Source organism: Prinia subflava, chromosome 3 (genome assembly GCF_021018805.1).
Source record: "Prinia subflava isolate CZ2003 ecotype Zambia chromosome 3, Cam_Psub_1.2, whole genome shotgun sequence".
Lineage (NCBI taxonomy): Eukaryota > Metazoa > Chordata > Aves > Passeriformes > Cisticolidae > Prinia > Prinia subflava.
Genome location: NC_086249.1, coordinates 47,609,334 through 47,624,909, shown reverse-complemented (window position 1 = coordinate 47,624,909; position 15,576 = coordinate 47,609,334). Strand labels below are relative to the sequence as shown.

The following is a 15,576-nucleotide window of genomic DNA, read 5'->3' as shown; positions in this document are numbered from 1 at the left end:
TAAGAAAAAAGCCTGTAACACAGAATTTATCAAAAGTACATAGCCCATCACAAAATAATGGTCAAGGAATAAAACCAAAGACAAAATCTAGCATATCCTCCAGCACACACATTTTAGATGTTCCATTACAACAGGTAAGCACTAGAGAAACAAAGACAGAACAGTAATTTTGTGACCTGAAAAACTAAATTCCTTCCTCAGGCTGTGTTGTGAACACAACCCAAAATCAGATAAAAACATACTTTCTATTGTAATTGTAGCTTTTGCATATGTCTTTTTCACAACTATAAACACTTTGAACTTTAAAGAATAAAAATAGAACACATTACGTCATATGGCCTGAATCATTTCCTTTTTCTACATTTCCTTAAAAGCCCTAAAATAACAGGACAAAGTCTGGTTCCTTCAGTGCTTCCACATTTATATAATTTAAAGTCTCACATTCAAATCCACAAAACCATACCATATTTTTATTGTTGTATTTCTATTGTTTTACTACTGTGTTCATGCTTTTCTATTTTATGAATGAATTTGACAAACATTTTTATAAAAGAGAGAAAAATGTGGGTTTAGGACTTGCTTAAGGATTGTGCCTTCAGCAGCTAGTAAATGCTGTAATGACTATTTAACTAACACATCTTTACATAATTCGCCTCTAAAGAAATGAAACAACATACAGTATGAATTGACTGGGAGCCTGGTATGCTACACAGCATGTCCATCTTTAATTCTAACAATGAGAACCACACATTAGTTTTCTGCAGATAAATGCAGAAGAGGATTTTGTGCAAAACATTATATTTCTGAAATATAACATGAATATATCATTGTGATTTAAATGGTTGAATGAGATTCAATTATGGGATGATTAAAAAGAAATACCATTGCTAACCCCTGCACAGTTTTTGTAAAGAATTTATTTTATGGCTAAGTACCTGTCCAGTGATTTATTGTTATTTATTTACTCTAACCCAATTTTTAATAAATTTAATTCAAATCACTTAGTATATGCTAATAAAATTAATCTTATAATAATCTAATGCTAAAAAGGCATCCCTCTGGAGTGAAGGTAAGTGAAGTATAAGAATTAATTATTCCTCTTATTTTGGACAAAGCAAGACAATATATTGCCTTGTGAAACAAAAAGTTTATTTTAATTTGTAACAGCCATTATAACTTGTGTGTTTTAAATGTCACTGGTTATTTTCTAGAGCACTTTGTATACAGGAAAAAAATGTTTAGGAGAAAAACCAAGTAAGATATCTTCTGCTGCACTCCCTCCAGCAGCTATACCAACATAAGCCTCCAACCTAGCCATTTCTCATGGCTTGTCGTACTAAACATGTTCTTGGCAATTATGAAGTGAAGAATCTATGTTTCCTGCTTTTCATGCCAATTTGGACTCATCATTTGTTAGTATTTCTCAAATAAAAACCTGGAAGGATTTGGTAAAAAAAAACCTATGAGGTCAGGCAAATAAAAAAGTCCTAGAAACAAAAACATCACAGTACACAAACACTACTGATGTGCTTACAAAACTGTTTTTGCTAGGGAAGAAAAAGAGCAAGTTGCTGGAAAACTGTTATAACTCCACTTTGACTGTTACTTTTTTCCCCTCTGAAATTTTGGATGGAGAAAATATTTTATTTTAAGCAACTTGGAATAAAACTTCTCTAGCTACAGTCCACAAAACACTAGCTGGCTACTGCTTCTCATCTGGTATTGCTTAACTGTTTTATGAGACAACTTAAAAACAAACCTTTCCTAATCAGGATGAGTTTCCTTTCTCAGCAATTTACCTACATGTAACTGCATATAATGAGAAATCCATATAATGATGTCAGATATCACAAATAAGACAGGAACTGCTCTTTCAGCCAACTGTTAGTATAAGAGATGATCTATGTTCCAAAAGGTTTGCTTTACGTAAATTTGATTCTCACTTCACAACATAAAAGCTTTTAGTGTTGTTTTTTCTATGAAATCAATATAGAGAGATTCACCTTTTTACACTATTAATTAATTTCAGTTGCAAAGAATGATGAAGCAAATATTAAAAGTAAAGACTATGTGTGTATATATATATATATGCACACACACATATATAAAAACAAGAATGAATTTCTTCAGTCAGCCTGAGGAGAAAGAGTGCTACTGCTTCAGACCAATGTCCCTCTACTCATTTTTGTGCCTGCAAAAATTATCAGAAAGTAAGTAAGAATCATAAAACAAAGAAATGCCTCCTTAATTTTAAAAATGGATTCAGGACAATATGATGAAAAAAACCCTAGAAAACACTTTTTTGAATGAAAGTAGGAAAAAATGCTATCACACTTAGTCTTCACTGCTGAATTAGTGTATGAAATTAACATTTGTTTCATCATTAAATTACCCTAACACTTTGCTATACAAAGCCCTGATAGGTTATATATTTTAAGAAAAATAAATGCATTCTAAAATTCTATTTATAGCTCAGCTACCTTCAATACTATTTTTATACACTGCTTTTTGTAAAAGCTTTTGAGTTTATGCAACACATTGTACATTAGGAAACATTTATACATATAGATGCGTATGTGGATCTTACCTAGGCTTGGCTACTCAGGAATTTACAGTGAACAAGCAGCTCTCAGTCATTTATTTGCTTTACTGATACTGTTCTGATATCACCAAAAGCCTTTCTATAAAACCCCTTAGCCCTCTGAGCTTGACCAAACCCTGTTGAAACCAAAGGAAAGGTTCACTTCAGTGGGAAATACCTCAAATACTTCCCTAGATTTTATTTTTATAGGAATTTTATAGGATCCCTTTCAAATAAATGTATAGTTCCATTGTCAGCTCTGCTCATATAACTCCAAAAATGAAGCCCTCTGTTCATATTCATTGAAGGCATACTATAAAGGCAGGAAGTTGAGAAACAGGGGCCATGTTTTTAAGCAAATAATTATCTAATTTTGCTGGTGAATACCAAATATTGTATTGTGTGTAACAATACAAGAGTTAGGCTGCACCTGCCCTACAGCAGGTCTGTCAAGCAGCAGAAGTTCTTATTCTGGGATGATTTAAAACTATGTTTATAGTGACAAGTACAAAGAGGAGTACAGGACACACAGTTCTGGCTCAGAAGCTATACACCTATTTTATTAGGCCACTATACAAAAGATAGTAGGCACTGCTGGGAATCTAGGTATATTACTATGAACATGACATAACACTGATGAGGATATGTAGTCCTGGAACCCAAATCTGCTCCCACTCGGCCACGTTAAAGCATCAGAAAAGGGCAGAAGTCATCCATCTGACTCCAGTTATGTAGACAGAGTTTCAAAGTCTTCACCCTTATCAGCTGAAGCCACACAGAGGGGAAAGGAAAAGCAGTGGGATCCTGTCTGGGGAGGTTCTTAACAGTGCAGGAAAACATAAAATGGACTGTCTGTTTTTTCACCATCATTATCACTATTTCTCTTTTCTATTTTCCTCCCACTTTTTCAACCCTTCAACCTCACCACCCATCTCTGTCAGTGTTTCTCCCCACATGCCTGTACAGTTTCAAATCAGATGCCATTGCTATTTCTTCCCTTGGAGGTCTCCGCGCTGTCTGGGCAAAAAATTAAAGCAGAAGAGGGATTGAAGAAAGAGACCAGTGTATTGCACTAAATCTGATGCTAATATTTTCCTGCAGCATTGCCAATTATCACTTAGAACTGTAAATCCTGTTATATTTGGTGTATTTTGACTCTCTCATAGGAGACCCTTGACTTCATATTTTATTTAAGCACTTTCATTCCTCGAGGTTATGGAGAAAACCTTACACATGTGATCTCTGTGTGAAAAACTAGAAAATTAATTAATTCTACTTCTAAATCTTGTAATTTTTCAGTTTATGGCATGAGATGAGAGTGCACTACAACCCTAAGAACAGACAATTCTTTCAAGTACTGAGTGACCACTGGCTGTGACATTGCTCTTAAGCTTGACAAAGCTGGGGCTTGCAAAACCACTCAAACCTTTAGTGCTGCTGTGAGAAAGCCTCTGTTTGAGATCATATTTAAAGCATGACCACCAACAGATAGTTTCCTTACCTGGTATAGCATGATAGGTTCTATGCTGTATCCCAGTATATCAGCAAACTCCTTCGCAATAACTGTTTTGCCACAGCCCTAAAAAGTTAAATAATATTAATTAGATGATATTCTAAAGGTCATGGGGAAGAAGGGAGAATAGAAATTCAAATTCTTACTTTTCCTCCAATTAAACACATGTCTTTAACCATATGGGATTGCATCATTTCTGCCAATAGTTGATTATGGCTGGAAGTCCTTATGAAAGTATCTGATCGAGAATGATTTTTTAACATTCCAGTTCCTGCTGGAACCTATAAGAAAGAAAAAGTAAATCAAAATGCTAAATAAGCTATACTGTGGTAAGTGTAAGGTATGTGTGAACTAGACTATTCTTGTCCAAAAGTACTGTAATATTTTGCTGATAATTGTCATCCATCAAACTTGAAACTGTCACTGTCACAAAATTAAACCACCTAATTTCTAATAGACAAACTCCCTCACCCACTGTTCATGAAAAAAAATTAACAAATTGTGAATCAATACAATTACAGCATTGGGGTATGCAAAGAATTTCAGGCTGTTCACAAGAGAGGCAAATAAAAGTTACCAATATTCACTGCTCATCAGCGAAACATGGAAGAGATAGAGTAATTAGTATTGTGAAAATCTGAAGGAACTACTTTGACCTGAACTTTGGAGAGTTTCAATAGTTCACCACATTAAGGCACTTGCTCTACATTTCCACTTCCTGCTCTAGTCTAGAAAATGTTTCATCTGCAAACTTCTTTTGCCCTCCTGTTCAGAGAGCATAAGAGAGACATTCTGCAGAAGTACTTTCAGAATGTATCACCTATATGTCAAACGAAAACAATAATCTTTGCTTCAGAAAAGAACTGAATCCAGTTCCTACAGACTCAACTGTTTCTGAAAAATTCCCATTTGCTGTTATTCCCCTTTTCATTTTGCCATGGTACAAACTCTTCTAGGATATTTCTCACTAATGTTATTATAATCTCTCTGATTCCCACTAATTCACCTTCTTCACAGACTCTCTAGGCTCTCCAAATTCAACATTAACTTCAAATTCTCAGATCAGCATCTGTTTCCTGATTAAGAACTTATTTCACCACCTAGCAGGTCATAAACTTCATTGGAAGAAACTCAAACTAATCATATTTGATGTCATTGCTTTGTTCCATTTTCCCAACATCCTGTGTCGGAACATTACCAAGCACTCATTAGATTTTATTTGAAGTGTAAACAAAGACAGACTATTGTTTTTACAAAAAGAAAAAGGGAAAGCAGTATTAAGAGCATCATAAGTACTCTCTGCTATTCTAATCCAATAAAACAAAATAAAAAGAAATTGAAAGGCCTTTTTTTCAATCAAACTGTAATGATTCACATGGAGGAAACGATGAGTTTATCTATAAATAAAATCATGTGCATCCATAAACTAATATTCCAGAATCTAAATGTGTCTCCAATAAAAACCATACGTTATTCTACCATAAAAAAAAAGTTCAGTGCAAATAACTTTTAGTATCAAGTGTGTCAAATTCTTAAAGGGATGAAAACAAGTCAGTGATTTTTAAAAACATATTACAGTTTGATAAATATATAAATTCATACCTGGAATGTCACTTCTTTTTCACCAATTTGGACAGTTACATCAGCCTTGAAGGGTTTGTTTCCATGTGTACTTTCTACTCGAGTAATCTTCCTGGGAAACAAGTGTTTTTCTGAATCTTGAAGCTCGAAGCGCTGTAAAAATCAGGGGTGAGGAACTCAATTATTCAATACAACCTTCTGGTTTTTTAAAAAAACAGAAAAAACACCTGTTCCTTCTAAAATAATGCCAGGAGCATATTCATGATTAATCGCTTGCAAAGTCCTAAATCCATTTACTTCAACTTTTACTGTGTTCATATTCTTGATGGCCTATATATTTTACATTTAAAACCAAAGCAGAGAGATTGTATACCAACTACTTAGTCAGTGTAGTGAGAGATGTAAAGTGGAAGTGTCACATAGTGACTTTGTCAAGCCTGATAGTCTAAAATAACAAATAAAATGAACCATAGCCTTTAGAATGTGCAATAATATATCACTTATCTCTGCAGCTCATTATAACCAATTTAGATTTAAACATCTGATTACCAATAAGAATAACAAGCAAATATTGCTTTTACTTGGTTTCATAGCTGCCTCATACAATGAAAATTGAGGACAACCTTTACAAATTAAGCCTTCAGCATGTCCTGAGTCTATCAAGGGCATAAAATAGGACATATGTTTTCCTTATCCTCTTTTGAGCATTATATTCTTTATTTTTCCTGTACATAGAAAGCATGAAAACCATTTAAAAATGTTCAGTAAGAAGACTCATACTGGGGACTTTATGCACAAAAAAGGCTAATAGCTGGAACTACTGAATTCATAGAGCCATTTTATTCAACAGAATGAAAATTGAGTAAACAAGAGAAAACGGAGTACTGCCCAACTCCTTAGAATTCTTAGAAAACAGTTTTTTAAACAGAAGTCATTAATGTAAAATCTCTCTTAAAAGGCATATTTATTATTACTACTAGGATTTATAGCACTGCGTATTAAAGTTTAAAAAGAAAACTGAGATGGATTTCTATAAAAGCTTTTTCTCTTAATCACTTTGTAAATTTCCATTCTGGAGCAAAAGCTTACAAAAATACTATGTTTAAACACATATTTAAAATAAATTTGCTTTAGCAAAGGGCTGCACCAAATTACATTTGTGTTGCAACAGCTGAGTCTACTTCAGATACCATTAAATTCTGGAACAACAAGAGAGGACAGGAATGTCTACTGAGTATTATCTCTAAATATGATCCTAAGAAACACTCCAACTATGATTCTGTGAAAGCAACTACCAAGTGTTCTCACTCTTATCTTCATTAATCAGTTCCAATATTCTTACTAAGTTAATGGCATTTATGATAGAGTCAAGGGTGCTTCTATACAAAACGGCCAATGGCTTGTACATTGAATCCCTTACCAACAAGAGGACATAACTGTGAGCAAGACTACCTGCACCAGCAGATGCTGGATACTGGGTAACAAGGATTGAGGGACAGCAACAGCAGAACTAGTACACAAAGGTCTTGGGACTTTAAAATTTCTAAGGTGTTTTTTTGATTGGTTGTGGTTTTTTAGTTTTGGTGGGGTTTTCTTTGTTGTTGTTGAGGGTTCTGTAGCATTTAGACATTAGGTCAGGACAGTGAAAAACAAATGTCTATGTGCAAATTGTTACTGAATTTACATGAATTCATACAACTGAATGGGAATTTATCACATGTAATTACACAGTTGCTGAACTGAATACTCTAGTAATTAAACAACCTCAGACCTCTAGTAAATACCACATTTACACCTGAACAGGAGCAGTAAACAAAACCGCCTGTGGCTTTCAGACCAAGGCAGGTCTCTTTGACACAGTTCTTCATTTAGAATTATGATAGGCAGAAATGGAATCAGAGTGCCATAAAATGGACGTACATCACATTAAACACTTCTGCTGAGCCAGAAACAACTTCCTCTATAAAATGTTCAAGCTGATAGCTGCAAAGGAAAATATATCTTTGGTTTGAGAGAACAACTACTGAGCCCATTCAGTATCAAAGTTTAAGAAATACTTGGAAAGCCAGAAGCAGGCAGCCCCACCGACTGAGAGGAAAACAAAAAGAATAGAGCAGTCACCAAAAACCAGGGAAGAGGTTTAGGAGCTCATAATCATCAGGCCATGTTCTGATTCTAAGAACATGTAAGAAAAGGCAAACTGTAAAAGCTAGGGGAAAAAAGGAAGAGGAATTCTGACCACTTGGAAGCATCTAATGGTCGGCAATATCTCAAAATGGAAAATGGAAAGAATACACAGAAATCTAGCTGGCCAAAGGAACAGAGAGCTTAAATGAGCCATAGCTGCAGACGACCACTCAGCTGAACTCACAAGGCAGCTAGGCTCTTCAAAAGAGGCATCCAAAGGCTGAAAGATTCCCTGCATGGGAAGAAAAGAGAATTTTCCAAAGAACCAGAGGACCGAATTGCTTCACAAGGAGCAAAACAGGAGCTGCAAATGCAAGATGGGATGGACTGATAGATCGAGTCTGACAGATTCCACTACAGTGGTATTTATTGGCACTAAGAGCATCTATTAATGCAAAACTCCAAAGATTATAAAAATTTTTGGAAGGAATAAGAGAGAAACAAATCCATCCTTAGAACAAAATTTGCAACAGAAATATCTTAGAAGAAAGAAGAATTCTGAAGAATTCTGTCTTGTCTAGACATGAAATAGAACAGAATACAAACAGAATACAATTCCTATGTACTGTGAGGCAAGGAAACAGTTTTCAATGAGGAGATCAGAGAAGATTAAAGTGGGTGTGCAGGTAATACAAAAATGAGCACAGGCAACAAAAAAGACTTTATCTGATATAAGATCAAGACAGTAAACACAGAATTAATCAAAGCATGAAAAAAAAGAAGAAAAATTATAGGGCTTTAGAGTGAAGCTAAAAAATGATATAGGCTAAAAGTGACTTGGATAAAAGCTCATTTATTAAGAAAAATCTGTTCTGTATGCATTTTTCTAAAATCGCATTGAAAGATTCTCCTGATTAGAAGGTAAAAAAATCCAAACAGTGGGTGTTTTCAACACTGAAAAAGGCACACAAAAGGCACATGAGAATTAAAAGAGTGAACCCAAAACATCCAATGAATGTGGAGTAAAATACTAAAAATTTATTGGACAATGAAAGAATAAGTACAGAAAATGTGGAGCCTCTTATTTGACACCATGTTCAGCCTCAATGAAGCCAATCAGTTTCATAAAAGCCTCTCAGTTGCATACAGAAAAGAAAACTCCAGTGTTGTGGGAAATACGTCATACATGCTCAAGCTTACTGTTTGACAATGTTTAACTAAAAGCTGTTTTCCTTGAAATCAGTGACTTCTCCATATCTCAGTCTTGCACAGAAAAACCTTAAATAGTTTTTTATTTAATTTTTACAGTTATATTTCAAATGTTCATCTGTCAGTCAAAATAATTTGTCATGCCAGTATTTCATGGAAGTACAGAATACTTTTGAAGGCCAAAATTCCAACCAACTCATATTTTCCTATGTCAGATCTTCTGAGTTATGGATCATCTTTAAGAATCAGAATACAAATTGATACAGTTGTCAAAGTGCAAATAAGTAAGGGTAAACAAAGGCACATCATCAGCAAGTTTATTTTGGTACTTTTGTCCTGTCCGTTGCAAGCTAGTGAACTAATGAATGCAAACTGCAAACTGTAGCACTTGTACAAATGTTTTGTATGTTAAGCACCTCTAAAGACCACTGCTGAGGCTGGATTAGAGCGCAACCCTTAAACATCTTTTTTTATGCTAGCCAGTTGGACCATTTCTGAAGTTTCCTCCCAAAATTGCCCTAAACCAGGACAGACCATTAGTCAGGAGAATTACTGCCATAATCCATCACTCCCTGGAATTATAATATAAATGTATTGTGCAATACTTACTTTTAACATGTCTTTGACTGCAGTCCTGCCTTCCTTACCAAGGAAAAGATTATAGGGGTAAAGCCGGTCAATAATATGCTGAACTGACATCATAGGAAAGGAATCCTAATTCAGATTAAAAAAAAATTGAAAAAAATATTGGCTCATTTTGTCATTAGCCATTAACTCAAAATTTTGCACAGCTTAGAACTTAAAATAAGACTGTAAGGACAATGCACAAGGACCACTACAAGCAGTATTTAACTAGATGTTGAAACAGGCACTTCTCAGGTGTAATTCATTATCATTTAAATGCCCAAAGTAGATTAAAAGAACGATGTCCTAAAAATTATTTTCTTTCCTGTGCATAAACAGAAGCTACAGTGACTGGCTCAGATACCTATAAGACAAATATGGCCAAGAGAGACAAATCCCACCATGGGTAAATGAGTTTCAGAGTACTACTAGAAAAGAAACCATATAACAAGAAATCTGTATTTCACATTCACAGCAATTTATAGTATTTAATTTTGATTCTATTATACTGTACCAATTCTACTTAACAAATCAGTTCATAGAAATTTCTGAACAATTTGATCAAAACTGATTTGTTTCAAAAAGAATAACTAAATATGCTTGCAGTTCATACAGAAAAAAACCTCCCAACCTTTTTTTTACTATATCCTTGTTAAGTACTAACTCTTTTGTCAATCACTGCGTGAACTAGAAAAACATTTGACTAGTTTTTTTCAGCAATAAAGAAGGAGAAACACATTTATGACTACTGAAGACTTTATGACTACTAAGCACAAAGCCTTTCCTGTCAAAAAAAAAGGTGCTTCAAACTCTCTAAGTTAATTGATTAAGTATTGATTGTTTGCTTCAAAAATGACTTGCATATTTCTAAGGACCACTTGTGTGCAACACTAGTGGAAAACAATCATTTGACTGGCACTATCTTTTTAAGCCTTCATTAAAGCAAATAAAACAATTCAAATAAAATTAACTTATTTTCAGTTATACACTTGGGTTTACATAAGCACACAACTGAAAAAAGAGTTCTTTGGAAATGAAGCCAGGAGAAGCATATTTCATGAAATGCGTAATTCAATTTATAAGCAGTAACACTATTTATAATGTTCCACATTTTAAAAAATCAGTAAAAATAAACCATTCATTGCACCATAGTAAATGTACAGCTTCAAGGATCAGGGAGCCCTTTACTGCATTTTAAAAGCTCTCTATCTATATATAAGACATACCATGTAATTTTTCCACATTATTTCAAATTAATAATTATTACAATGGAATGTATAAAAGAAGCCTCTTCAGAACAAGACCCTACGAAAAAAATTCCCTTTTGTTATGCAGGAGTTCTCAAATTAAGAAATTATGTTTTGGGAATGTCTGACTCTTTGACAGAAGATAAGAAACTACTCATCACAATGCACTCTCTTCACTTTTAAACAGTTAGACCAACTAAATTAGAAGCAGAGTATGGCTCTGACCCAGCATACAAAGGAAAAATGGTGTAGCTCAAACTCACTGAGCACAGCTTAGAAATCTAAGTGATTAAAACTAATTCTAAAAGAAACAGTTTCCATTTAACTAAAAAAGACACTGTCATACAATGGTAACACTTCACATTCTCTAATGTAAAATAAAATGGTTCCTTCACTCCACAGTTTAGATAACAGCTTAAGGCTCATTTTCCTTCTGTTACTCTGAAAGCCATCTAGCTTTCATTTAAAAATAATTATTCACTTTGCAGCTCAAGGAATAAAAAGTTGCAATTTGTTTCAAAATCCAACAACATTTTTCCCAAAGCCCTCTAAATACTACTTAATTTCACTGATTTGAATTTTCATCACTTCTTAATATCTCATGCCCCTAACTTGCTTCAGGAGTCACCTTCCATGTTGTCTTTGACTTTTTACCATGTCCAAGGGACAAAGGACTATCCAGGAAAGCAGAAAGTCTGACTCAGCTTTAGTCCTGACCTGCCTGACCTGTCACTGTGAACTCCACATATGTACAATTTCTATTTCCCTCGGGATTTAGCAGTCAGGAAGCATTGCACCTTCGAGTGTGCACAGCCTGCATATTCACATAAGCCTCTATTTCTGTTCATTCTAAATCCACTAGTCAGCCCAAAGGCCTAATGTAGGCTTCATCTTATACAATTTAACTGTTTCCTATGCCCACATTGTTTTGGGGGTCCTTTAAGGTGTCAGTGGAGAGCAACAGATGTCTTTGTAATGCAATCCATCTGATTTACATGTGTAAATTTAAATCCAAAGCACTTCTAGGTTGTGTTTTTAATTTCTCTCCACTCATTACCTCAGTGCCATCAGATAAATGCCCTGTAGATCCCCTGAAGTAAGGCAATGTGATTTACCAGAGGGAGGAAAAATAATTGAGCACTAAGATACATTTAATAACAACACAGATCTTATGTATACCATATTTTGTTCTTCAGTATTATGCTATATGTTTGGTTAAAGTATTATCCAGAGATATCTGAGCCTTTTCTCCCTTTTTTCAGGTTTTTTAAAAATATTCATGCTAATCTTCTTCTAACAACATGAATAAACCAGATCTAATTCTGAGAAATTTTAAACCCATACAGTTTCACAGCACGTGTATGCACATACCAAAATCTGAACTGCAGCAGATAAGCTGTCTAAAGGAAAATCTGGAAGTCCCAGTGTAGAAGATTCTTGAGAGCAGAGAGTTGTAGCAAAAGACAGGAGCTGAGAAATCCTGCATATGAAAAGGTAATTACAGAGTTTTATACACGTTATCTGTATTTAAAATACTAAAGCACAAAAAATTAAATATAGTAAAAGATGCTGAAACTACTTCTGAGTGCACACAAGTAAGGTGTGACCGAAGTTCAAAAGCACTAAGGATTCATTATATGAAGGCTGCATACAAAGAGCTGTGTGAGCATATGACCACATGTATTATAAATTTCTTCACTTCTGGTCTCTATGCAGTGATAGAGACACAAAAATACCATGGAATCCTGAAAGGACATAGCTTCTTCATTCAATTTTGGATTTTATAATTATGAAAAATTACCTCTCTGTGGAAATGTTTGATCCAATTGAATATAAGAGCTGAAGATGGTCCTGGAAATAGAACATAAAATCACAGAGTAAATTAATTTTGGCATCATACTGTAGGTCACAGGTCACGATATGAAGCATTTTCTATCTTTCCCTCTAATTTAAACATTAGGATTCTACTCACTCCTTGACAGAGAATTAATTTTATTTAAGAACAAAAAAAAGATCAAATTCTTTTTTTTAGGGCTGTGTTATGGAAGTTACTTTTCTGCTGCAGCATTCATGGCAACTCTAAGACTGCATGTCAGGAATACATTATGCAATACAAAAATATGAAAAATGCACTTTAAGATAAATTTCTTACCCAAGAATTCTTTTCAGAGGCAAGGTAAGTAAAACATAACTTCAGAATATTATCTCTACTGAATACACATGATCCAGTCTTCTGCTACCACACTCACCTTAAAGGGCAGATGATAAACATCTCTAGCTTGAAATCGAGAGCGCAGGGGTGGATCCAAAGGGTTACCGGAGTATTTAGGCACTGGCAGGCCCAAGGCTATCACTCGAAAATCTTCACTAACCCGAACAATCTTCCATGCATCCAACTCTGATTTTGTATGCTCCTAAATAAATTGGAACAAAGCACCAGGAAGAAAAAAACCCAGATTGTGTCATTAAAAACTTATGATGACTAAGTTCCAGCTCAACTAAAAGCTCCAGTCCTTCAGCCTAAAGGTGATAACGTTCTCAAATGTTCTTGCCTTTCAAGCAGAGTGACTAGAAAGATTTGAACTGGGCAAATCTGTGGATGACACAAACAAGTTTTTCCAAAATGAACATAGAAAAAATGATGAATTAGGTATAGTTTTCATACCTGTAGCATTCTGACCAAAATCCCTAGAGATGATGGTGCCTGTTGTGATGCTACCTTACATTATATCTTGTGAAAATGTACAAATACAACACTTTTTTTACAAAGAACAGAAAATAAACTGACCACAAAACATATTTTATACTAAAACATTAGAAGTGTGTTACAATGAACAAGGTTTTTTCTTTTTTTCCTCTCTTATAAGTGTAAAAGCAACTAAAATCTCCATTTTAGAAGCTTCATTCACAACTTATACTTTATCATATGAAATAATACAGAACTAGTCTTCTTCATGATTACATTGAATATTGTATTATGTCAAGCAAAGGATACTTTGCATACAAAAATGCTGTCTATCCACATCACAGCTAAGTCCTCCCTGAAACTACACAAATACATTTCCTTCAGACCTAAATGCACATTAATTTTTCACGCAAGAGAAGCAAAATTGAACATTAGTTTATATAATACAATAGTCCCCAAACAACAAAGCAACAATATTAGATTTAGTGTTCTAGCAAGAGATTTAATTCATATAGTATTATCAGTGTGCCTAAGGCACTCGTTTTGAAACATTTAATCATTAGAAATGTGTTTAAAAGGAAGAGAGATGTTTTACAACCAAATCTAAGTTTGAATTCTCATTTTCATTCTTTAAATACAATTACATTTTAAAAGCTTGTTTTTGAAATATAATAATGCTTCCAATAACTGCATCTACTAATTAAATATAACAAGTTTTATTGAAATGGCATGGATCAGAGGAATTTTAACCACAGATGAAAGGCATAAGAAATAGTGATATATGTTCAGAAATTCACTATGGTACTTCAGCACAGCTGGCAACTTCATACAATCAAGATCAGTGACTGAAGGCTTATTGCAAATTTCCTTGCTATGCCACATGGGTTTGAACCATACACCTAACCACAGGTGTGGAAGAGAAACACGAGCAAGCAGGTGTCAGACTGACAGGTATGTGACTAGAAACTACAGTAAGTGGAAGAAGAGATGCAAAGTACTACTGAAACTGTCAAAAAAAAAAAAAGCCTGAAGAGTATCCACCCAAGCAGTGGGACTCAAAGCCAAAGAAATGAAAATGGCTTAAGCTGTACTAACAACAGACACTAAAATCCCATTTCCTCTCAAAGGAAAAGCTTCTAACCATTTTCTATAGTTTAGATTGCTGTTTACATGTATTCTTTAAATTAAAGGCAAAACAGCACCAATGTAGTGACTGAACATAGAGATACTCATCTTGACCTCACTCTTTTGGTATCCTAATATTTTAAAAGCTTAGCAACAAACTAAGCTTTTGCCATGCTGAAACATTATCTAAACTTCACAGCAACAATTTCAACTTAAATATCTTTTCACAAGGACATTTTAGTTATTCTCACATTGCGGTGTTCACATTTTATAAACATACAGGCTTCATACAAGGTTAATATGGACTATTCCTTTTCATATGTAGACAACATAGACATGAAAAAAATGATGAAACCTTGGTGAGATTTCCCCCATTTGACTCCTGAGTACTCTCTCCTTCACAATAATATTCTGGCACTACCAAGAGGAGGGGAAAAAAAAAAAAAAAAAGAAAATCCAATTTCCATACCTGCAAAAGTTTGTCATAACGATCTGCAGACATGAGAAAACGACCATCTTCAAGCTGCATTTCCCTATTCTCCAGCAAATTGTTTAACACTGGCAGGACATTCCGCTCAGCCTTCTCCAAGCCTTCCAGAATAAGGATTCTGCCTTCAGTAGCTGCACGAACTGCACACTTTTTAAAAAAAATAAAACCCCACAACACTTTAATAGAAATAAAATTTGCATAATCAGTTCAATCCTGCTAAAAAAGAACCTTCAAGTTCTTCCAAGAACTCTCCCAAAACAACATTTATTTCTACAAGAATCAACATGACTCATATCAGTAGTTATCAGGAAGAGTGACATCTGACTATCTTTAACAGTGCTACACATTCATGAGCTGAAGTTTTACTGCCTAAGTACTATGGGGACTGACAAA

General features: G+C 34.5%; 1 protein-coding gene across 2 annotated transcripts in view; it reads right to left on the bottom strand.

Annotated features, from left to right (window-relative positions):
* Positions 1–15,576, bottom strand: part of VWA8 (von Willebrand factor A domain containing 8) — a 178,181-nt gene that overhangs the window by 127,272 nt on the left and 35,333 nt on the right. For both annotated transcript variants that reach the window (XM_063392166.1, XM_063392167.1), the window contains exons 5-12: positions 15,163–15,330; positions 13,132–13,296; positions 12,684–12,733; positions 12,254–12,362; positions 9,621–9,725; positions 5,697–5,828; positions 4,241–4,375; positions 4,083–4,160 (exon numbers count right to left, since the gene is read on the bottom strand). In XM_063392166.1, the coding sequence (XP_063248236.1) occupies positions 4,083–4,160; positions 4,241–4,375; positions 5,697–5,828; positions 9,621–9,725; positions 12,254–12,362; positions 12,684–12,733; positions 13,132–13,296; positions 15,163–15,330 (942 nt within the window). The remainder of the gene's footprint in view (positions 1–4,082; positions 4,161–4,240; positions 4,376–5,696; positions 5,829–9,620; positions 9,726–12,253; positions 12,363–12,683; positions 12,734–13,131; positions 13,297–15,162; positions 15,331–15,576) is intronic.